The 23,751-nt window shown below is 60.0% G+C and overlaps 1 protein-coding gene across 3 annotated transcripts in view; it reads right to left on the minus strand.

Annotated features, from left to right (window-relative positions):
- The window catches only part of Kcnq1 (potassium voltage-gated channel subfamily Q member 1), a 292,310-nt gene that overhangs the window by 132,570 nt on the left and 135,989 nt on the right, over positions 1 to 23,751 (minus strand). For all 3 annotated transcript variants that reach the window (XM_076844874.2, XM_076844873.2, XM_076844872.2), the window contains one exon: positions 15,723 to 15,843. In XM_076844874.2, the coding sequence (XP_076700989.2) occupies positions 15,723 to 15,843 (121 nt within the window). The remainder of the gene's footprint in view (positions 1 to 15,722; positions 15,844 to 23,751) is intronic.

Genomic DNA, 23,751 nt, shown 5'->3' on the forward strand with positions numbered 1-23,751 from the left:
GGCTAAGGAAGGATGGCGCCTGGAGGCGCTTCTGGTTGCGCAGAAGCAAAGCTGGTGTTCAAGCTCCGTCCAGCGAGGGACTGTCACAAAGAGTGCCTTTGGCCCCCTTGCGTCATGGAGAGACCTTGAAGGAGAGCGCAGCGTGGATGTGGGCCAGGGAAAAGGAGCTGACAAGGCTGTTCGCGAGGCCGAGGCAGGACTCAGGGCCTGGAGCGCGAGGCCCAGCCCTGAGGCCTGGTGCATCGGAAGTGAGTCAGGGCTGCAGCCACCATCCAGGGGATGTGGAGGACCAGGGCTCCGAGCTGAGAAAGCACGGGCCGTCTCTGCAGTCACGTGAGGGCCAGGCTGGACGGGCAATGCTGGGCATGGGCTGGCGTTTCAGGGCGCCGCCGTGATGCTGGCCGCGGGGGTGGGGTGGGGCGGGGCTTCCTGCCCAGGTCTTTACGCCCCTGCTCTCCTCGGTAGCTGGAAGCATCTACTCTGAACTAAGCCTGTTCTGTCACGAGTCACGTTTTACTAGGAAAACAGCCGGTGGTGGAATCACCTGCGACCCCTGCTCCTCCCAGTTATGCCCTGCGAGGAAGCCCTAACGACTGGCCAGAGCCCAGGATCAGCATCTGCGGACAGCAGTGGCAGGCACAATGGCCCACGTTTGCCAGGGAGGACCTGGCCCCTGGGTGTCAGGCTTGCAAACCAAGCTGCTGCCGCCTGCACTCAGCTTGGAGGGCTGGGGACCCTCGCTCTGTCCCTCACCTGCTACGTGCGGGCCCTCAGTAGAACCCTGATCAGTGTGGCCCACACCCTTTCTAACGGGGCCGGCCCCACGCCTCCGAGTCGGAGAGCTGTGAATCTGGGAACAAGGCCTGCAGGTCTCGGGGCCTGGAGGGCAGAACTGGGATCACCCTGTGCAGGGCCGGTGTGAGAACACACAGCCAGGTGGCCCCACTGCGCGCTCACCGCGTTCCTCCCCTGGTGCCACCATTTCCCGTCTGGATCTGTTGCCACCAAGCCTTGGTTTCTTGATCTGCAAAAACCGGGATGATTCCTGCCACACATGACCCCAGGAAGGTCCCCAAAGTCCTGCATTCTGCCTCTCCCCGTCCTTCTAGAGTGGCAGCAGAGGGGGAGAGCTGCGGGGGAGAGGCGCGTGGCCCGATGCCTTCTGGGGACTTTGGACCCCAGCTACCAAGGAAAGGAGAGTGGGGACATGGGCCCTGGTGGGAGCCCTGAGGCACTGCTGCCCCTCCAAGACCGGCCTTGGCCTCGGGGCCCAGGACCACCTTGGGGACCTGGCCTGGTCCCAGCCCCCCAGGGCCCTGCAGGAGTCCTCTTGTCTGTCTAGCTGTTTCTCCAGCACACTCACCTGGGGGCTGTGGTGGGCTCCTGTGGATCCCCCCAACTCCCCTGGCTATAAAGCACCGCATCGGGAGGCCCGTGTCTGCCCTCCTGCACCATGAGTCGCATCGGGAGGCCCGTGTCTGCCCTCCTGCACCATGAGTCGCATCGGGAGGCCCGTGTCTGCCCTCCTGCACCATGAGTCGCATCGGGAGGCCCGTGTCTGCCCTCCTGCACCATGAGTCGCATCGGGAGGCCCGTGTCTGCCCTCCTGCACCATGAGTCGCATTGGGAGGCCCGTGTCTGCCCTCCTGCACCATGAGTGTGACCCAAGCAGAGCTGCACATCCAGACCCAGAGGGGAGGTGTGTGGCTCTCTCGTGAGCGGCAGCGTAAGTCAGCCCTGGCCTGGAGAGGGTTGGCAGGGCGCTGGGCCTGGGTGGAGAGACATCAAGGGAATGTGTGGGGGCTAGGGCATCCGGGGCCATCCTCTGCTGCCTGGCCTTGTGACCCGGGCCCTAGGCTTAATCCCCGAGTGCCGGGCGGATTATCTCTAAAACAGACATGATAACCTCTCAGTCCAAGGCTGGTGTGGAGATCAGGGTGCTGTGTGCAGGGCAGCAGAGAGGCAGTGGGATCAGCGTGGGCAGGTCCTCAGACCCAGGTACTCAGAGCCAGTGCTCCCGCCTTGCCTGCGTCTTAGAGCCTGGCCACCTTGGGAACACCTGGACCCCCAGGGACGTGGGGCCCAGACACTGCCTCCACCCTCTCCTCCTGTCCTGGTGTGCATTCCCAGTGCGGGGTGGACAGACGGAGGCGCGGGGAGCACCGGGAGCCCTGCCTTCAGGGAGGAGGGCACGGCCTCCCCTCACCGGTGCTGGGAACTGCCCTGGGTCCTCTCGTCCCCTTCAGCTCTGAGAGCCTGGCCCTCACGTACCAGCCTTGTCAGCCCAGGACCAGCTGCGGGTGGGCAGGAGCACACAAGGTCCGTACCAGAGCTGCCTGTTGCCAGTGTGAGCTCACTGTGCGCACGGCCAGGGGCACAGCCAGGAACTCTCGGAAAGGCAAGTTCCTCTGGTAAGGGACAGGTTCCCGTAAACCAGCAAGGTGAGGCTTCTGCAGAGTCCAAAGGGCGTGAAGAGGCGGCTCAGAGGAAAACCCAAGGCTCTTAATCGTTTGAATAGATAAAAACACACTTGCAATAAAATAAGTATAAATTAAAGCTCCAGTATAATTTCATGTGTCCGACCAGCGAAGAGGACACCTTGACCCTGCACGGGATCGGGCAGCTGTGTACCTGCTCATGGTGTGAACAGGGGCGACCGTATGTGGCAATACCTGCCAACACATGTGGAAACGTCTTGGTCTCACTGGAAACGGGGGAAGGGTCTCTCAAAGTGAATCCTTAAGATGGGGACCAGAGTGTGCTATGAGAAGCAGGTGACTGGGAAGTTCTCTTGGAAAATGGTGGTGACGAAGAAGTCATTTTATCCCACATGTGAGCACAGTGACTATCGTTTCAAATATGTGTTCTTTTTAGGAAAAGAAAGATAGATTGGGAGGACTTCTGGTTTGTTTTGTAGAGTCTCCTACCCAGTGAGGGCCTCGGGCATCTGGGAGGCGTGGCAGGGCTCGGTGGCTTCTGCAGGGGCCGAGCCCTGCGCCATCTCATTGGCCCTGCCTTGCCATCTGGCATCCGCCGGGGCCTTCTTTCACCTGGTAACTGCCCGACTCTGTCCAATCTCTGCTGGAGAAACGCCCCGCTATCCCTTTCCCTAGACAAATGAACTCCTCTTCAGAAGTGACTCACTGTGTGCTTTATGCTGTCTCTGGTGGACAAGGACAGCCCGGAAAGAGACGGGTCAACAGAGATGCAGCAGGGGTGGGATGGGTGGGGGGACCATGTGGGTGGGGAGGGACGGTGCAGAGGGAGCTAATTTCATAAGTGGTGGGTTCATTAGTGAACGTATCTGAATGGTCACTGGCTATTTTTAGATGCCCTATACATCCATCAATAGGGGCTTGTTCCATAAATCACGGCACATGGGGCTCTGCAGCTGTTGATAAAAGGAGGTCTGCTCCAGGTCGTGACACTGGCCCTCCCGAACACACAGCGCCTCCCCTTTCACTGGGGCACACTGGCGCTCAGAGCTTGCCAAGCAACGAGGGGCCCAGGCAGATCCAAAAGGTTTTTTTACAGCGTGGCCTCTGTAGAGAGAGGACCAGCTCACCACGCCGCGGTCACTCCAGACTCTCTGAGCACAATCACTACCCCGACCATCTCCCGCCTGGCCACGGTGGCCTCAGTGCTGCCTCCGAGCTGCCGGAGACCTCTAGGTGTGCTTGTCTGCAGGCTGCGGTCGTTCCCTGTGGGCACCTCTGAAGGGTGGCAGTGTGACACCCTGTGGGCCCACCTAGAGTGCCCCTCCACCCACACTGCATGCCTTTTGCCAGGCCCCGCAGCCAAGTGTTCACCAGAAATGGTGCTGCCTCCCGAAAGACCCCGGCTCACTACCTGAGCAGGACGGTGAGCACATCCCACGCGGGAGCGGCCCACCCCGCTGGGCAGAGGACACACTGCCCAGCCCCGAGAAGGCAGCTCTTCAGCTCTGCCATGGAGAGTGTCACCTGTTCCCTATGCATACAAGTGACTGTTGGGCACAAAGATGTCCCCCCATGCCCAGGCCAGGATGGTCAATAAGCAGTGCCCACCTGCACTAGAGGTCATGGGGACCGTGCAGAGAAAAGTCCCATTAGCTGTGTTGCTGTGGGGTTAGAGAAGAGGTGCACATGAGCGTCCTGTTCACGTAAAGCCCTCTGGGAAGACCCAGCAGAGAGCTTGGCGGTAACGCTGGGGAGGTGACTCGGGTCAGGGTGCGGGGTGCTTCTCTCCACCACGTCCCTCTGTGTCGCCCCATGCGTGTGAGCCCATTTCCCTGGTTTCCTAACCACACTGACCGCTAGGATCGGCCTGCCCAGCTCGGCGGGCACCCTGGTGGGCTGTGAGTGCGTGGTGGCAGTGCACAGCTCTGGCCAGCCGCGTGGATGGCCCCGCGAGTGGCTACTCCCCAGGCATGGCCCTGCGAGGCCCTGGCTCTCATCACTGTGGCCGGGCTGCTCCAGCACAAACAGGCTTTTGAAAGGAGAGGCAGAGCAGCGGGGCCAGCCTCCGCCTGGGGTCCTGCACCCCGCCCCCAAGGCCCCGGGCTCCTGGGCAGTGGGCCTGCGTGGGGTCCCACGTGTCCTTATGGAGCTCCTAGTGGGAGACAGAGAAGCGGATGAGTTCAACATGTCCTGACGGCTGTGTCTCATTCAAGACTCAGGCTTCTGTGTGACTTCTCTCCATTTTCAGGTGATCTTTGATTTTGATGAATGTGAAATGACCACAGGCACCTCCTGTGCTTCTCGTCTATCTGCCTAACGTCTGTATTGACTTACACGCTTTCTAACGCACATCCACATTGGAGGCTCGTTCCTTTTCAGCTATAACTTAGATCCCGTTCCACGTTCGTGTTCACGTTGCCAGAACTGCTCTGGGGAGGGGCGAGGTATCTGCTGCTCAGAGGCGCGGCTGGAGCTGGTTTGGCCCTGGCTATTCTGGGCGAATGACACAGTGTTGACCTAAGAGGGGCCTCAGTGCTCCCCACTGGGGCACTGCCCCCAGCTGGAGAAGAGGCCACGAGCCCACACCAGGACTGCCCACTCGGGAGGTGTCCACACAGCCTCTCAGGGGCTCTGTCCCGGAACCCCAGCCCCACCTGGGAGCTGGCAGAGAGCTGGGCGGGAAGAAGCCGGCCAAGTGCCCACCACTGTGAGGGGAAGGAGGAGAAGCAGTCCCAGTCGGCCCCAGGGCGAGGCTGGAAAGAGTCTGCAGCTGGAGTCACACAAAGGACCCTTCAGACCCTGCAGCCAAGGTGCCCAGGGAGCGCCTTTTTTTTTTTTTTTTTTTAAACAGCTATTAGGGTGACAAGCCTTTCCAAAGGCCAGCAGTTGGCACGGGTTTCCAGGAAGCTGGTCTGGCACTGGCTAGGATCGGAGCAACTTGAACAGTGCAGTTCAGAAGCAAGGAGTCATCAGGAAAGGTTTAAGGTTCAACAAACTTTTTGAATTATTTTGCAGAATGCTCTGGCTTCCCAATCGCAAGGCGCTTGCCGTGGCTCTTTTAACCCGGGGCCAGTTCAAAGGCGGCACCCCCCTGCACATTCCTCCACTGGAGGTGTTTGTCTAACTCCTGGGGACCGGCTTCGCAGGTGCCACCCAGGGTCTGGGAACACGGGGCCATCTTCTCATCTTGACAGACAACCCGCCACCGCGCACCTCTCCCCTCCACTGGTCCCTGCTGTGTGCACGCACACCTTCCCGAGCAGGAAGCTGCTCTTTGCCAAGACCGAATGGAATTCAGGTTTCTAGAGGGTGTCCTTGGCCCCTAGCTCCACTGAACAAGGAAGAAAGGTCCTAGTGTGTGTGTCAGGGGCCGGGAGAGGGGCCTCCATCTCTGCTCAGGTCTCCCTGGGCCCCAAGAAAAACCCACAGCTGGCTGAGTTACCCCGCCACGCCCAGCCTCAGTGACATCCCTCTCTTTCCTGAGCTCACACGGGGTGGCTCTAGCAGCCCCACTCCCACACCAGGGGTCGGGAGACCGAGCCTAAGTCCTCCTGGGACAGCCCATAGTACACCTGAGAGGTGTGCAGTCCAGGCTCAGGGCAGCTGGAGGTCTTGGAGGGTCTCACCAGGCAGGGCACCCCCATGGGGTCAGATGCAGTTCCTGCCTGACCACCGGCCCCCGGGGCTGAGCTTTCATGCCTTCTCAGAATTCCTTCCAGGAAGTCCCTCTTTAGAGCCATCCTTCATTCTCCTGGCTGAGGTGCTGGAAGCTGGGGGTGAAGGGTTTGCTGCCAGGGCCCACGTGTCCTTCCCTGCAGAGGTTCCCGACAGGCCAGCGAGAAGGGCGGTAACCCCTCCCCCATCCAGCCCAGTTCTTCCAGACCCTGAGATCCGGCATCCTTGGGAGTTAAATATTTACAGGAAAAGGCTGACATGGAGGAGGTAAATGAGCCAGGGTGGCAGTCTGCAGCGCGAGCTGGACAGGCTGGTCACGCTTACTTCTCTGGAACCAGGTCACTGGGCCTTGTACCTTGTGGCCAGGTAGGGGATATGTAAAGAGAGCGACCCCCTGCAGGCTGTCAGAAAGGACAAATAACCGCTATGCGCGAGGACATTTATGCTCTGTCCCCAGGCAGGCTGGGTGCCCATGCAGAGGCCAGCTAAACCAAGGCCACACCAAGCTCCATGCCTGGCCCGTTTGTTGATTAATGAGACCATTTTCAAGTGCTGAGGCCTCCTGGTAGCCTGGGTAACTTCTGCCGAGATTGACGCTGGGGGGAGGCTGCGGGTTTGCAGCCTGGGCCTTGACCCTCACCTGGTCCTGGGGTCCACAAGGGACTCGTCACAGTTGGGCCTCTGGTTCCGGCTCCAGAGCACAATCTGATGGAGCTTGGGTCAGGAATGCTGCTGCTCCCTGGGGTCCCCTGGCTGTACCAGGAAGTGCTTTCGAGGCCCGACTGGCCAGCTCGCTGCCGTTTTGGCCAGCAGACCCATCTTTAAGTGTTCACGTGATGCCTCGACTCTGCTGGCTTCCACTTTTAGGCAGGGCCTGAGTGGACTCACCAAGGGGTCTCTCTCTTATTCCTGGGGACGGCTTGCAGGGCCAGGCCCAAGGCCTCAAGTGCCTCTTGCTGCTGACCGAGCAGTCAGTTGGCCAGGGGTGAGGCCTAGGGAAGTGCCTAGGCCACGGGGGCTCCCCTGGTCCACCCTTTCTGAGGGACTTGGGCGGAGGAAGGTGTGGACCTGCCAGACCTGCAGGAGAGCAGGTTCTGGCCTCCTGCTCCAGGCCAGGTCAGTCCTGCGGATGGAGGGGCCTGGCAGCACAGGGATCCCAGGCACTGCCATGGAATATGGGAACCCCGGGCCGCGGGAGGGGGACGTGCCCAGCGAACGCCTGCTGAGCCCTCGGGGTAGGCAGCCGTACTGCTGTCCCATGCGCCCACCAGCCTGAGCTCCATCAAGCTAGGAGCCACTTACCAGGTGTCACTGCCCCAAAGGCCACCTGTGCTGTGTAGCTCTGGCCCTTGCTCCTGCTCCTAGCCATTCCTGGTCCCCTGAACCTGCCATTCCAGTCCCCCTTGAGTTCCTACCTGGAGCCCACACACCCAACTTATGGGTTTCATGGAATTTCAAAAGAAAGGCAGAAAAAAAAGTCTTCAAGTGTTTCAAACTGGAAGGGGCTTGATTTACTTTAACAAATCTGGACACGGACGTAAAGAAGACAGTAAGAGACAAACCCACCTCCAAAAGACCTGAGAGGGAGGGTCAGACAGAGGAGGAATCCCTTGGAGCAGAAGACAGCTGTCTATCCAGGACAGGGAGAGGGGAAGACGCTGGACCCCAATGCAGACCAGGCCAGGGCAGGGGTCAAGCCCAGAATGCACAGGAGGACTTGAGGTCAGGTCTCTCTGTGACCTTGGTCCTGCTCCTTCTACCTCAGGTAGAGACCAGCTGCAGGGCCAGGGCCTCGTGAGGCTGGGGAGCCGGGCTGAGGAGTGCTGTGGCTCTTGCTCTCACAGCCTGGCCAAGCGCCGACCTCGGTACCTTAGGGCCTGGCAGAGCCACTGCCGCCTGCCTCGGCTCCCCGCAGGGCGCGTTGGGAGATGTGCTGCCCACTATGCAGTTCTGATTAGTATGGGGGCCAGGGCCCCTGTCTGAGAAGGCAGGTGGAGCGAAACGCCCCTTAAAGAACCCCTGAGTGGCCCCCAATAGTCCCTTTCTCCAAGCTTTTGGTGACCTCCTGCGAAGTCGCTCTGCACACCCATGTGGGAGAGGCCTGCGTGGATGGCCAGGGCCACGGGGAAGGTCTGTCAGGTGTCCGCATACCTGCTGGTGCCACCTCCACGAGGGTTCTCGGGGCCTGCACACGTGTGTGGGGAGCACACTCAGGGACAAGTGGGAGCAGATGGCGGGGCCGGGAGCCTCACCCAGAGCCCAGACCTGGACTCCATCGACCTCCGTCTCCACCTTCTAAGATGGCGCACCAGGGTTCCCATGGGGCCAGCCAGACCCACACCTTCATCACATCTCCTCTGCTGGCCAGTCGCCACCAAGGACATGCACACAAGTGTGGTCTCTGCCTGGGACACCTGCTTTGTCCCTAGAGGGCTTGCAGATCCAGCGTGAGTGTCCTCAGGAGGTTGTGGGGCACCGTGAGAAGCCACAGAACTGGGCCACTTTGCATCCCGCAGGACGGTCGGCCTTGCTCCTGGGCTTCCTTGCCGGGGGTGCCAGGTCTGTGGTGTACCTGAGGCTTAGCTCACAGAAATCTCAAGCAGGAGGAGGCCACAAGATGTCAGATGACCATGCCCAGACCATCCTGCCATGGACGGCTCCTCCCCGCTGTGGTCACAGAATCCCTGTGTCATGACTGCCCCCCGTTGGCCTGCCACCCTCAGGACTCCAGAGTGGCTCCTATCGCACAGACCCAGGCTCCTCTGGGGCAGGTATCTGGGAGTGAGCCCCTGTGGCCAGTCCCTCCGTGTCCCCTTCTGTGGACCTAGGTGACCAGGCCTACTAGGCGCCCTCCAGCATACCAAGGCTGTGTCTCCGCCGACGGCAGCGTTTCCTGTTCAACCCAGCACAAGAGCACACACAGTGGTGCTTAGTTAATGCTCTTGGGATTTCAGCCTGTTCTAAGTATCTGAAAGCCACTGAGTCTGCGAGTAGTGCTGCCCCCCTTGGGACCGTCTCTCTGTACGTCACACACGGGTTTCCCTGTGGCCCCCTCGCCCCGTCCCATGCAGGGCTGAGGGTGGCCGCTGCGCAACTCCTCTGCTGCTCATTCTGCTGAAGGTGGGCATCAGCACTGGCCGGTGGGCCCAGCAGGAACGAGAACAAAGGACAGAAGCACAGAGGCCCTGTCGCGACTGCCATGGGGCGTACGAGTCCTCTGGCCTCACCTCCAAATCCTCCTCAGAGCAGAGCGGCGGGTGCCAGGTTCCCTCCTGTGCCACCCAGGAGCCAACAGCTTACGGTCCCCTTCCCCCCTACCCGAGGCTTCCCCTGCTGCTGCCCACTCCAGACCGTCCTGGGGCTTGGACTCTGGGCTTCTGGTCCCCCTTCATAAGGACAGCACCTGGTAGCCTGGCTCCATTTGTGTCCCTTGGAAACTTAGGACCTGGGGGTTGTAAAGGTGCTCAGCCAGGTAAGGAATGTCCCCTTGGGGTCTCCCAGCACAGGGTAACGTTTGATACCGGCGCTTGCCCCAGTCAGATGTATGGCCGGACACCTGATCCCATCTCCTTGAGTCCCTACGTCAACACTGTGGCTCCTAGAGACTGGGTGACTGCCCAGGCTCCTGAGGGCAGGGGGGTGAGCCCCACTGGGCAGGGGTTCCTGGCAGAGGTTGTCCCTGGGCCTGGGGAGCACACAGCAAAGCACACTGTCGGGGGATGAGGGGTAAGTGGGTCAGGCTGTCCAGCCATGGCACCACAGGCTGAAGAGCAGAGAGGAGAGAGGGTCAGCTGACCAGGGACGCCCGGGCCACAGCTCAGCAGCCCCAGATGGCACAGGGCCCATCCCGAAGTCCTCTGTGCCTGGAGAAGCGGTTTCACAGGGACACTGGCCTGTGCATGGTGAGGCAGAGGCTCTAACAGGACACCAGCCTCGTCACCAGAGCCTGCAAGCCCAGAGGCTGAGACTTGTCAACACGCTGCAGTGGCAGTGGTGTCCGGCCCCGCAGAGAGAGTCGCTCCCATCTGACCGGGGGACCGAGTGGGTCCAGAAACAGCCACACGTCAACAGGGAGCTGATTTACAACTGTGCTGGTCCCCAGAGAGGGGCAGAGGAAGGACTTTTCAATGGAGGTGCTGAGTCAGGCTGGGTCCCTTGGAGGGAGAAGCGTACCTTGACCTCCACCTCACAGTGCTGGGAAAATCCGCTCCAGATGGACTGCAGATCCCCATGTGAAAGGTGAGCTGATAAAGCTCGGAACACACCAGAAGATCTTTATGACCTTGGAGCAGTCAGAGTTTCTTAAGTAGGACGTAAACAGCACGATCCAGAGAGGAAATGTCTGATTAACTGGACCACATTAAAATTAAGACCTTCTGTGCATCAAAAGAGGCCATCAGGAGCCGGGACCAGGCAGCCCGCGGGGGAGGCAGTGCTTGCAGTCCACACGCGGGCCTCTCCCAGAGTTCCCTGGGGCACAGAGAACTGCTGCTCTCTGAGAAAGGACAGCCGACAGGCAGGAGAGGTGGACACTGTGCTGAGGGCCAGGGGGACACGGGCGGGGGCTCAGCCCTGCTAGCCGTCAGGTCACCACAGATTAGACTGCCATCTGATGCCCCAGACACCACCACACAGCCAGAGGGTGGTGAGGACGTGAACAGCTACCTTGGGGTGCATCTGGCAGTGTTCCCTCGATGCCCCCAGGGCCACTTGTGACCTAGGTGCAAGCTCACCAGCAGCACCGCCGTCTGCCCACCAGAAGCACACGTGGTGTTCCTAGCTGCCTCGCACTGGGAAGTGTCCAGTGGCTATGGACAGTGGAGTGAATAACCAAGAGCAGGCCAGGCAGCGGAGGAGCCGCCTCAAGAGCCCGGGGGAGCAGGAGAGGAGGCACGGTCAGTGCCCAGCGAAGGCTGTTGGAGACAAGGCCGAGGCGCCATGTGATCCCATCTAAGTGAGACTCCTGCTGGGGCACAACTGGCTGTTGCTGCTGAAAATGGGGCTGGTGCTCCCTCTCGGGGTGCCAGGGAGAGGAAGGGAGCCCGGGGAGCTTCCTGGAGGTCTGCTGCCCGCTGGGAGCTGCACCCACAGGTCCCAGGTGGGCAGATGCATCAAGTGGGCACTGGATGCTGTATACTTCACCCTTGAGCCTTGTACAAGGACAGGCCTTTCTGGGCCTCACTAGGGAGATGGACAGACCAGTCCTGCAGAGGCCCAGCCCCTCAGGCTCCCTGACCAGAGGCCTTGGAGCTCCATCCTGGTCGGTGGCCTCTTCCGGGTCTAGGTGGAGCACAGACAGGGGGTGACTCCTGACACCAGCGGTGCAGTGTGAAGTCACTTCGTCCTCCGGCCCCCTCTGTGGAGCGCGTGCTCCTTCCACACTGCCCACCTGCCTGAGGGCCTGGGTAGCGTCCAGGCGTGGAGGTGGCAGTGGCTGAGGTGGAGGCCTTGCTGCCTCTCTCGGGGCCTCCTTCCTCGCACTGGGGCCCCTCCTCAGAGCAGCAGCCCGAGAGGCCAGCGCATCCTTCTCACATGCACAGATGGAGGAGGGGAAGCCTGGGAAGCAGGGGGCCACTGGGGGCTGCCCGCAGCTGGGCCCGCGCAGGCTGGGAGCCAGATCGAGGGCATCCGATTCCCAGTCCCATCTCTTTCCCACTGAGCCTCTCTGCCTCGCTTTTAATTTAATTAGGAGAACATTTACCACCCCTCCCCTGTGCATTTCAGAGATGGGTTTGTGCCTGGCTGGCCGTGTGGGGCTCTGGCGGGGGACTCTGTGACTCTTGAGTTCTGCTCTGTCCCCAACCCGGGCTCCCATTTGGCTTCCTTGGCACCTCGGTAGGCAGAGGCGATCTGGAACTTCACAGGTCGGGAAGACGGCCGGCCCCTCTGTTCTTGGCAAGGCCCTCCCCGGGCCCCGACACTGGGCCTGGCACAGCCCCATAGTCCCTTTCCACTCGGGGTTGCGGGTTGGGAAACCAAGGAAGGCGCAGTGGAGCTTGCCACGGAGCCATGCCCTGTGCTGAGCAGGCCCATCAGGAGCTGGTCCAGTGCCAGCCGTGTGGCATTTGCCCACATTTCCAGAAGGCACGGCTGGCCCCGGCCTCGCTGACAAACACGGAATTCAGGAGACGTTAGTTCTGCTGTGGATGAAAGCCAGGCCACAGCGGCCTTGCTGGAAAAGAGAAACTTGAACGTCTTGGCGTGAGATTCTGCAGGGTCCAGGAGAAAGTCGAAGACATGGAAATTCTAATTAATGCACACAGGGCTGGTGTTGCTCAAGGGTTTCCACAGTTGTCATGTTGCAAGAGGCCAGGCAAGCACATGGTCACTAGGGCAGCCCTCGGTCACCTGGTGCTGCCTGCAAGGGCCCAGCCCACATGCTGGCCTTCCCTCGGCCACCTCTGTGCCTTCTGCCCAGCTCAAGGCCCCAGCCTCCCCACTCCCATCCCAGTGGACTGGGTGCCCCTCGACGGCCCCCACAGCGCAGGTGCCTAGTGAGCCCGGGCTGAGGCTTGCCCATTCCAGATGTCGCAACGGAGAAGACAGGCAGGCTCAGGGGCCAAGTGTCACGCAAGGACCTGTCGCAGGGCCTGGCAGGCGCAGGCGCTGGGCTAGCGGTAGCCTGAGCTCTGGGGCCGTCCTGCTCGGGTGTCCAGGTACAACTGGTGAGGTTCCAGGCCAGCCCTGGCTGGTTCAGGGGTCCCTGGAACAGGACACTAGTGTGCCTGTGCCCTGGCTCCTCCAGCTGGGACCCCACCTGAGAGTGACCCCACCTGAGACTTCCAAGGATGCAGGTGCCCAGGGGCTGGCAAGAATGACTATCCAGTGAATGGACGGTGAGCGATGGCCCTGTGGCGAGAGCAGCTCACCCAGGCCATACTGCACACGGCTCTGAGCTCAGAGCCACTGGTGCCGTGCCCAGGCCTGTGTCACACTGTGGGAGGTCCTGCAAGGTCTGGCCCATGTCTTCTGCCGGGGCTAGGAGGGCTCTCCATGCTGCAGTGGTAGCCCTGGGGTCACCCTGTCTGCAGCCTTGGTGTGAGGGAGAGCGAGAGGTCACAAGGGGACACACAAGGGCCCAGCCCCACACCAAGGGTTCAGGGAGCTGGTTCTTAGGACCAGAGGCAGAGGCCACCCAGCCTAGGAGCAGCCTGGAGGACTCCCCAAGGCAGGGATGACTGAGGAGACACCAGATGATGGGGTTCTGACGGCTGTGGATACGCCACAAGGGCACTCTAGATGTGAGACACCAAATCTCAAGTACAGAGTGGTAGCCCCCACTGTCCTGCCAGGGCCCTCAGTGGAGGACAGCAGGTAGGACAGTCGATGTGCAGGGTCCCCCGTCCCCTTGGAGGTCCCCGCATGCTACCCACAAAGGCCCCACTCTCTGCTTTGTTCACGCCTGCCCTTCAGAAGCCCCAGAACAGGCTTTGGGTGGAGGAGTCGGGGAGCCTGAGGCAGAGGGGCTCCCTTCCAGCCCATCAGTCTCAGGGAGAGAGGTGTGGGCACGGCAAGGGCCCCGGGGCTGCGTGGTGAGCTGATGGGGTCGGCGGAGCCACTCTGTCCCCCCGAAGCCTGTGCCCAGTCCCTGCTCACTAGCAACTCCCTGTTTTACGCCAGGTCTGCGAGCCCCCAAACCGCCACCAGCCAACAGCCCTGGAAAGAAGCTTCGCCCAGCCCCAGGGGGCTTCCCCACGTCCAGGCTGCAGCGACCTCACCTCCCGGGTCCTGCAGGCCGGAGAGTTGGAGAGGGAGACAACACATGTCTGTTTATGCCTTCAGCTGAGTGCTGAGGCTGCCCAGCACGGCAGGAGAGTGCGGAAGAGACGGGTCTGGTTCTCGGCAGCCACCCACTCTGCCCCTTTCAGGTCCCTGTCACCCCCCGTCTAACCTGCATGGGTCTGTGTACCCGGCTGCCCACAGGAGCTCACTCAGCCGGGGCCGCAGGACCCTAGCTGAGTGTCAGGCATGCGTGGCTCGGCAGGCCATGCGAGAGCCAGGGGACATAGCCCCATGGATGCGCAAAGGTGGTCACTCCCACGTCCACACTGTGCCCACTTGGGCCTGCCTGCTCCCCAGGGTGGGGTGGGGTCTTGGCCAGGCCCATGGCCCTGGGGTCCCTGGAACAGGACACTAGTGTGCCTGTGCCCTGGCTCCTCCAGCTGGGACCCCACCTGAGAGTGACCCCACCTGAGACTTCCAAGGATGCAGGTGCCCAGGGGCTAGCAAGAATGACTATCCAGTGAATGGACGGTGAGCGATGGCCCTGCATCTGGGGTCTGGTCTGTGCCGGGAGAGCAAAGGGGAATGGGTTTCCACAGAGAGGAGTGGTCACGAGGACGAGAGGGGAAGATTGAGTGGCCCTGGAGGCCTAAGTGGCATCTTTGGGCCTGCTGGGGTTTCCAGTGTCCTCCTGGCTGTCCCCATTCCCGAGTGGCCTCTGACACCCACGTGACACACACCGCCATCCAACTCTATCGTCGATCACTTTGGGTTCTCACGCCTTGGGCTGACTGAAGCCTTGAGCACAGCTCACGCCGCTGTTCTGCCTCTGGGGCCAGCGGTGTCTGCCCACCTGTCTGCTGGCCCCTCTGCCCACACCCCACTCCTGCCCGCTTACCCAGCCGGCCTGTCATGCTGTCTTTGGAGGTGGAGTCACCCTGATTTCCAGTGACCTCTGGCCTCCTCTGGGCCCAGGAAACTCCCTCTCCATGTCCTGCTAGCCGTGGGGCACTGCCACCCTCGCTGTGGGCCTGGGTGGCCCAGGAAGGTGGCCTGTCTTCCTGGGTTGGCCTCACTTTGGCTGCCTGGCCCTGCCCAGCCGCTGGTCACTCGAGCAGACCCAGCACTGTGGCTCCCAGTTACTCAGCTACCTGCCAGGCTAAGTTCACCCCTGGCTGTTGGCAGGAGCAAGAGGTCCTGGGCCACAGTGTGACGAAGGTGCACACAGGGTGGGACAACCTCCGACCCCAGAGAGCCCCAGGGGAAGACGCACCCTCACTGCAGAGCCAGGAGAGCAGCGGAGAGCCAGCAAGCCACCCTGAGGGCTGAGAGTGGCGCTCTTGCAGGGGACTGCCCGACGGGTGGTGCCCCAACAGGCCTGAGCACCCACCCACCCCACTGCATGGTGTCCCCACTGGCTTCCTCGGTGGCAGTCCCGAGTCATGTCTCAGGGGAGCCGCAGCACGGTGGGGTGCTGGGAATTGGCGGGGGAAGCTGTAACTCGGGGCGTGTCCCAGGCCGACAGTGCCCGGGGCGGCCAGCTGGGAGGTGTGGGAAGTCAGCCATTTGCTGTACCCGAGGTCAGCAGAGACAATTGGCAGATGGCACCCACACCTCCATGGCTCTGGCCAGGGTTCCGCAGGGGAGGGAAGGGACTAGGAGAGAAAGGCAATCTTCTGAGATGCTCAGGGTGCAGAAACCAGTGGAAACCATCGTGTGGCGTCCCCGATGCAGTGGACTGTCCCTGCCCTCCTGGCAGCAGTGGCCCTCGGCTTTCGAGGGTGGGGAGGGTGCTGCGTGCTGGCAGGCCAGCATGTCTCCCCCTGAGCCGAGGTGCCCCTCTGAGCCCAGCCCCTCTGGCCCAGACTTGGGCGAGTGGGCACTCACTGTGACACGTGGGTGATGGGGGCCAGCAGTGTCTCCCCTTCCAGGTCCAGGTCCTCGGCAAAGCTGCTGGTTCTCAGGAAGTGGGCCGGGCTCACCTCCAGCAGCGTGGGGCTCTTCCTCACTGTGGAGAAGGTACACGGGCACCATTAGGCCTCCCCAGACAGGCTGAGCTCGAGTGGCCACCCCACCTCGCTGCGGGGCAGAGACCTGTGAGCTCCTGGGCCCTGGCGCTCAGGAACCTCAACCATCAGTCTTGTGCTGGGGAGAGGTGGGGGCGAGCGGGTGACCTCAGTGCCCCAGGATGGTAATGGCCAGTGACTTCTCAGTGTGGGGCTGAGCCCAAGAGTTCCGGGCCTCTCCCCAGCCTGACACCCGCCGGGTGGGTCCGGATAAAGGACAGGCACAGGTCTAGTGAGGCCGGATGCCCACGGCCACAGGCCAGGAACTGGAGGGTGATGTGGGTGCGCAGAGCCCTGCTCCGGTCACCGTGTGCGGCAGCCTCTGAACTGGTCAGTGCTTGGGCTCAGCCTACCCTTTCTTAAGATTTTATTGCAAAAGACGTGAGTGCACCCGAGAGCTGGGGCAGTTCAGAGGTTTCCAGGGGCTTCCCCCAGCGGTCCCCGTGTGAACCGCTGGCTGGATCCCAAGCTGCCACCGCTCTGCTCATTACAGCAGCACCTGCAGGGGCGCTGCTCTGGGCCCGTCTCTGTCCCTGCCACTGTGCCCCCACGCTCCTCTTATGTTTCTCCAGGGGCGTGGACATGGACCCTACAACTCCCCGGCCTAGACCTACGGCGTGAGCGCGCCCACTCCGTGTGTGGGGTGCCCTGACCTCGTAGATCTAGGCCCCTCCTGCGGACAGTGACAACCCCCTTCATTCTCAGAAGCTGTCACGTGGGGGTGGGGGAGTGGGGGAGGAGAGTGTGTTTCAGTCAGTGTTGCTGGTGGCACCCGACGCCTCCCCATTTCCCCTTGTCCACGACGGCTGTCAGTGCCCTTGGTGAGGCCCACCCAGAGGGCGAGGCCCAGGTGCCAGGTGCCTTTCTGGGCCTGGTGGCTGCAGGCTCCTCTCAGAACTGCCTGTTCCTGTCCTTCGCTCATCTCTGCGTCTCCCTTTTTAGGAAATGTCTACATTGGAGGAAACCCTCTGACACAGGAGGGACAGGCACTTTCTCAGTCCCCTCTGGGGCTTTTGGACCTCAATGTGTTATCATAGAAAAGGTTTTTGTTTTTTTTATGATGATATGTCTTTGGCTTTATGAAAAACGAAGATGTCCTCGTAGCTAACTAGTACAGCTGCCTTTTAAGTTCATTCCTAACCACAGTCGACCGTGTGTTACTACAGTGTGAATTCCACCACGTGGTGGTCATCCTCATGTGAGAAGTTAAAAGGTACTACATACGACCTGAAGAATGAGTCCAACATGAAACTCAGAACTAGAAGATGCTTTTGAAGGGAACAGGAGAAAATCTGTGGGAACTCGACAACGAGTTTTCAAACTCTACACCAAAAGTCCAACCCGTAAGAGAAAAAGAATCAAAAAATTGGAATTTACCACAAACAAAGGTTGTGCGCTGTGAAAGACACTGTTCTGGTCTTGGAGAAAATATGGGCACATCGCTTTCCTGAGTCAAGGACGAGTGCCAGAGGACATAGGGATGCTTATAGTTCAGCAGGAATAAAGCAAACAATCAATATAAAAGCACATAAAAAAGATGCTTGCTCCACCTCAGGAGTCATTGTGGAGATGCAAATTCAAACCACAGTGAGGTCCGCCACAGCTTTAAAAGAATGCTGAAGCCCAAAGGAACACCCACCACCTGGCCATTGTGAGCACTCACGAGGGCCTCTGTGCTGGCCAAGTGCAAGGCAGCCAGCCACCTGCAGAGGGTCCAGCAGTTTCCCGTGAGCCTGCACAGCCCGCATGACCTGGTGGTCCCTGTCCCAGACACGTAGCTCAGTGCACCGGAAACGTACATTAGGGTTGTACAAACAGTAAACATACTAGATAACAGGAGCCAGGGCTGGGCACGGGGTAGAGGTCAGCCACGGCAGTGTGAGCTGCGAGTCAGCTTCCCAAAGACACGGGATGGATGCAGAAGTGTGGGTGTGTGTGTGCCCAGGTCACGCACAGGCGTGTGCTTTCTCTCTCTCTCCGTGAGGAGGCCGGAGCAGTGATGCCCTTGTGGTGACGGGCACACCCAGTGCCCGGGTCGTGGTCTCTAGACACTGTCAGTCCTCCAGTGAGGGAGCCAGGAGGAGTGGGCAATTCTAGGCGGGCACAGGGGAAACGAGGGGGACCCTGGAAAGAAAGGAGATGCTCAGGAGGAGTAACCCCAAAAGGACAGAGCCTGTCCACAGGACACGTGTGCCAGGGGGTGGCTGAAGCCAGGAGGAGGTGGGCAACAAGCAACAGTGTGGGATCAGGACTCAAAAACATGTTCTTGAGTCCAGGCGGACGGACCCCTGAACAGCCGGAAGACAGACAGACCCTGCTTAGAGGGGAATTTCAGAGAATTAGTTTAAAAGGAATGAAGGAGAGAGACGCCCGCGGTGACGTTGGCTGTAGGAAAGATCCACAGGTGAATGTGGAGATTGTAGGTCAAACCTCAAGGTGTCTCCCCAGATATGCTTGGCACCCACCAAGGTTCTGTGTGCTCTCCTGAGGCGACAGCTGCAGGGGCTGGACCGGGTGGAAAGGGGAGATGGCCTAGTCCCACGAAGGACCTGGCCCACACTGCCCTAGCCACAGGTCAGGAGCAGCAGCGATACCCCACGCTGACGCGACCCAGGGAGAAAGGTCCAGTGGCCTCAGGGGTGTCCTTCTTCAAACCCAGAACCCAGGCCAATCCCGAGACAGCACCGGGCAAACCCACCCGGGCATCACTGCCCTGGACTGGTGTTCCCCCGTGTCAAGGGCGTGAGAAGCTGGGGGGCCCTCACAGATCCGGGAGACCAGGGAGCCTCGGAACACAGGTGGTGACGGTCCTGGCTCAGACGTCAGGGTTCAAGCTAGAGAGGCACTGAGCTGCGGCTCAGTGGGGGTGCAGGACTGGTTTCTTGGTTTGGCCAGTGCACCGTGGCCATGGGAGATGCTAAGGCGAGCTGATGAAAGGGATATGGTAGCTCTAGCACCTTTTGCCTCTCATGTAAATGAAAAAGATTTAACATCTTTATACACACACACACGTAAATAAATAGAGTGAATAAACAACCAACGTACAGTAGTACCAATGGATCTTAAGTACCCAAAGATATGGGAGAAATGTGGAGAAACGTGAGCGCTTCTGAGAGACGCACAGGATGGACCGTGAGGGGGGCACTGTGCCTTCATTTCACTGCTGGGACCTTGAGGCTGGGAGATTCTCCTTAGAGCTGATCTCTCTCTCTAAATCCCCAAAACAAAACCCCCAACAGTCCCAAGGGTTGTGTGTGAGCACCATGGCAAGCTGATTCCAAGATCTTGTAATTCTAAAATGCCAAGAATTGGCAAAGCTCTTCAAGAACAGGGCAGTAACCCTGTAATCCCAGCAGCTGGGGAGGCTGAGACAAGAGGACCACAAGTTCAAAGCCAGCCTCAGCAATGGTGGGGCCCTGAGCAATTCAGTGAGACCCTGTCTCTAATAAAACACAAAATAGGGCTGGGATGTGGCTCAGTGGTCTAGTGCCCCTGAGTTCAATCCCTGGTAACACACACACACACACACCCTAAAGAACAAGGCAAGGAACTTGTGTTTTACCCAACTTCAGTACTTCCCCCAAAGCAGTGGTGATCACAACTGCACCATGGATGCAGGGCAGAAGGACAGGCCACAGGGCAGGACTGAGCATCGGGAAGGACTGCTGGGTGCTGTCAGGGTGGCACGGGGGGCCAGGGAGGGAGATCGACGTTGCAGTCAGATGGCCGGGGCAGCTGGCTGAGTGCACAGGGAGATGCCACGTTGGACCCTTAATTTGCCATACACCAAGAAGGCACAATTGGCCAGGGGATTGAGACCTAATATGAAGAGTGCGGCCATAAAGCCTGTATGATTGGATGTAGGACATCATCTTCCTGACCTCAGGGCTAGGAAGGACCTTTTTTTTTTCCTTTTTTTAAACAGCAAGAGCAATTAATTTGACTGTGTTATCAGTAAGAGCTGATCGTCCAAGTGTATCTTAAAGAAAGGCTACCACAAAAGCATACCTACAAAATGCAAAGAACTCCTGCAAATTAATAAGAAAAATACGAATGACCTAATAAAAGATGGTAACAGACCAAAAAAATAGCACATCAGAAAAGAGGAGTCCAAGCAGGAGGCTGAGAGCATGTGGAAAGGTGTCGTGCCTGAATAGCAATCAGGGAAATGTAAATAAACGCAGGAGCTCCTGGCCTGTGGGGGCCAGCGGCAGGCTTCCAGCAGGAAACTGAAGAGACATTACTTAGTCACAGCCGGGAAAGGGCTCCGAGTGAAAGGCTCCGTGCCCAGGACATCCTCAGAGAGACCAGGGAAGGACCGGTAAGCCTCAAGGAATGTGCGCGCACTCAGGGCCTGCAGGTCTGGGGCCTGGCGGGAGCCTGTTCCCACCCCCATCCAGAGACTCGGGGCTGAGATTCAAGGACCCTGCGTTATATTATACAGTTGTCAAGTGACGGGACTAAAACTTCATCCAGGATTCCAATGTTCTTTTGGAAAAAAAGAAAGAAAAAGAACACAAGTGCATATTTCAAGGTCTGCATCACTCTATTCAGGGCAGGGAGGGGCCGAGTGGAGGCTGGGGGACCGCGGTCCCAACACCAGGACAAGGAGTGCCGTCCCTGCAGCCCGAGGGCCAAGGGTGAGCCTCTCAGCTCCTGAGCAGGGCCCAGCCCTGGGTTTAGGAAACTCAAATGTGCACATGGGTTGGCTGCGGAGCGGGTGGGGCCCGCACCTGCCAGCGAGGAATGCGCGCTCTTAGGTTTAATCCTGGGAACGGCACAAGGGGCCCCTGCAGGAGGGTCAGGGAGAGGGGCACCGCAGGGTTGTTCTCGAAATCAAAAGGAGAGGCTCCTGCCTGCCAGGCGTGTGTGTGTGTGTGTGTGTGTGTGTGTGTGGTCGGTGGGGTGTGTACCTCCTTCATGGGGAGCAGTGTCCGGACCGCCACCTCCCCCCACTCCGACCTGCATACACAGCCAGAGCAGACTCTAGGCAGGAGCTTGGCCCCCACCAGTGCTGCCACCTGGGGCAAGGGCTCGGGTGCAGCGCTGTGCCCAAGAGGCCCCGCTGGTCACCCCACCTCTGAGGAGCCCACGGCCAGCCTCTCACAGAGACAGCCGAGCCATGTGAATGTGGCCGGGCAGCACATCTGGACACCCAGACCCTCAGGGGCACCGGAGCATGCCAGGTGCTCCCTGCAGGACCAGCCAGAGTGCCTGGCTCTGGGAAGAGCACCGCTCCCGGTGACAGTGAAGTCACACTTTCCTAAGACAGTCCCAGTTTTGATGCTTTCATTCCTTGGCTGCCTGCGCCTTGTCGAGGCCAGAATCTGGGCCTAAGTTTTTAGGGCAGAACAAAACAATTTTGTTTTCTAGGAAAATGGGAGGTCTGGGATGGCGGTGCAGCCCAGGCGTGGCCACTGGCCCAGCTGGGCCTGCCAGCTGCCAAGCCTCACCCTCTCAGGAGAACCGGAACCAGGCTCAGCACTCTCCCCTCAGCTAGTGGGCCTGCTTAGTGGGGTGCCCTGCATTTTACTGAGAGAAAATATGAGCACAGAAAAAAGACTGGAAGGAAATGTCACAGCGCCAGCCGCACTGTCTTTGGGCAGGGACTCCGGGCACTCTCCCTCCCTCCATCCTGCAGTGAGGACATTTCACAAGTCAGACACACAGGGGTGGACATCTTCTCGTCCGAGCCTGCTCACAGGCACCACACACTAGAGCATCTTTCTTCCCTCCTGCCTCAAGCTGCCCACGTGGCTCGCTCACAGGACTCGGCCATGAAGCTGTCCGAGGTCTGATCCCAGCAGCATCTGGCCTCACTTCTTCCACGTTGTGCTCCCAGCCCCACCCTGCTCGGCAGAGGCCAGCAGAAGGCTGACGTGCCCTAAGGCCCTGCTGCCCGCTGTTGGGGCTTGCTGGTCTCTTGCTGGGCCCTTCCCAGTAGCTTCACCCAGCTGCTCACCCCTGCCCTCCTCCTCCTGAGTGACTGAAATCCTGCTTAATCTCTCAGGTGTAACCCAAGCCCTCTTCCCCCACAGGCTTTCCAGGGCTCCGGAGATTGCCCCCTCCCCTGGATGGCTGTGGGGCTTATGTGTGCCTGGCCCTTGGCACAGGAACCTGGCCTGGCGCCTCTTCCACGTCCCTCCAGTGCCTGGCACAGGCCAGTTCCCTGAGCCAGCTCACCCCACGGGGATCAACAAGCTGCCTCCGTCCTCCCCAAAAGAGGCCCCTTCCCTGGCCCCTCGAGAAAGCTCCCCTTCTTGGTTGATTCCCAAAGCCCTGTAGATCCTGCACCATGAGGGACAGGCCCTCCCTAGGGCATCCGGACAGCTGCAGCCAGGCCCTGCGTGACGTCGCTGAGCCGCAGCCCCACAGCCTGTGCCAGCTGCCGGGGCCCGACTCAGACCCTGAGCCAGAGCAGCCCCGCCACCACCTGTGTCTCCGCTCAGAGGCGAGCAGTAAGGGACGTGGACAGAGAGTGTAAAGGCCATTCCCACAGCAGCTGCCAGGAGCGGGCAAGGGTGGGTGAGATGTATGTCCACAGCTGGCCGCCGGTTCCGCCTGGGAAATACCTTGTTGAAGTGGACACCTGTTGTTTTTGCCTGCCCAGCAGCCAGCCCTGGCTTCTGGAAACAGCTTCTCGAATCTTCCCTGGGGCTCCTCCTCTCCCGCTCCTAGTGTGCAGGGTTCTGCGCCCCCGGCCATCGCCAAGGTGGGCTTGGTGACCAAGCCTTGGCCAGCAGAGGCAGAGCTGCACATCGAGGTGGTCCGTACCCTGGTTGGGGCAGTGGAAACCTCGCTCGGGTTCTAGCAGGACATGTCGGGGAGGAGAAGGCCTCTGAGCTGTGCTTGCCGACCCAAGCTGGTGTCCACCTTGCCCCCCTTGGAGGGAGCTGCACAAGGACACAGCTGCGTCGTGGGGCCAGTAGACAGAGAAGAGTGTGCAGTGGGGACAGGGTGGAATGGGAAGAGGGCAAGGTCATCAGTCCCCGGGGTCCCGCTGTGTGGAGCAGCTGGGCCCAGATGTGTGAGCCAAAATATGTCCCTTTTGTCCTCAAGCTAGTTTTGAGTTGGGGTTCTGTCATTTGTTACCAAGTGCCTGGGACAAACTTGGGGTTGAAGTGTGAGTCAAGGTTACAGAAGAGCTGAATGTCTCTGGACAGCCCCTGCCGGGCCTCGGAGGCCCAGGTCGCGAAGGAAAGGAGTAGGCCGAGGCCCGTCCCAGCACTCGTGAGCCAGAGGGCCCTGGGGAAGGGGCTCCCAGGCAGAGGCCCACATCTGGTGCTGTAGCGCTAAGCCTACCCCTCTGGTCCTTCGGAGCCGACAGGGTCCAGGATGACCCGGGAAATCCCAGGAAGCACACTGGGCTTTGTTCAACCCCAGAGTTTAGTTACTGGGGGCCCTGCTCCCCCAAGTGACCCCTCACAATTGGGTCACCAGCCTCGCACCCACAGGTCTCCGAGTGAATGGAAATGGCTCTTTGAGTCCCCAGTGGGCTCTGAATAGGGGGGTGCCGAGGGGGACAGTCAGCCCTGAGCGAGCCAGGGAGATGGCACGAGGACCCGGCCGCCCACACCACTGAATCCACCGCCCGCGTGTCCGTGCTGCAGGAAGTCACTGTCCAGGTCTCCCAAGACACGTTTCAGGGAAGGCTCCGGGCAGCAAGGCAGCCCCAGGAAACTTTAATAGACAATGGAATCTGGGCCGAGCACTATCTTCTCCAAGAGCTGAGCTCACAGGACATTCCCCAGAAACCTCTGGAGAGTGGGGAGGAAAGTTTCTGGAGGTCTTTGGATGAAGAAAACAAAAAAGTGGCCTTGATTTTTAAGGCAAAATTACACAGGAAGAAA

Source organism: Callospermophilus lateralis, chromosome 2, assembly GCF_048772815.1.
Source record: "Callospermophilus lateralis isolate mCalLat2 chromosome 2, mCalLat2.hap1, whole genome shotgun sequence".
In the NCBI taxonomy this organism is placed as follows: domain Eukaryota; kingdom Metazoa; phylum Chordata; class Mammalia; order Rodentia; family Sciuridae; genus Callospermophilus; species Callospermophilus lateralis.